This window comes from Diaphorina citri, unplaced genomic scaffold (assembly GCF_000475195.1).
Source record: "Diaphorina citri unplaced genomic scaffold, Diaci psyllid genome assembly version 1.1 scaffold124608, whole genome shotgun sequence".
NCBI classification, from domain to species: domain Eukaryota; kingdom Metazoa; phylum Arthropoda; class Insecta; order Hemiptera; family Psyllidae; genus Diaphorina; species Diaphorina citri.
In genome coordinates, this window is record NW_007501541.1 from 1 (window position 1) to 262 (window position 262).

Here is a 262-nt window from a genome sequence, read left to right on the forward strand (position 1 = left end):
GGAGAGTAGTGCACAACCATAGCCTTCTTTAATGGCCCACCTCTGAGGACACCCACAGTTGAGATCCACACCATTACAATGTGGCGCTACATACTGGGTAGCTCGTACAAAATCCTCATGATTGTTCGAGGCAAACTGAACAACAAGGGGTGTGTCCTCAGGACTGGTGCTGAACTCATTGTTACGAGCTTTAGAAGATTTGATAAATGAGTCTGCAATGATCATGGGTGTGAAGCAAAGGTCCACGTTATGACTCCGCACT

The 262-nt window shown here is 46.9% G+C and overlaps 1 protein-coding gene across 1 annotated transcript; it reads right to left on the reverse strand.

Annotated features, from left to right (window-relative positions):
* Window positions 1-6: 6 nt before the first annotated feature.
* LOC113473831 (tRNA-dihydrouridine(20a/20b) synthase [NAD(P)+]-like) lies at window positions 7-255 on the reverse strand (the record flags this gene model as incomplete). The annotated part of the gene is made up of 1 exon (XM_026833274.1): window positions 7-255. A coding segment is annotated over one exon (249 nt), but the record flags the coding sequence as incomplete, so codon positions are not given.
* Between the last annotated feature and the right edge of the window lie 7 nt (window positions 256-262).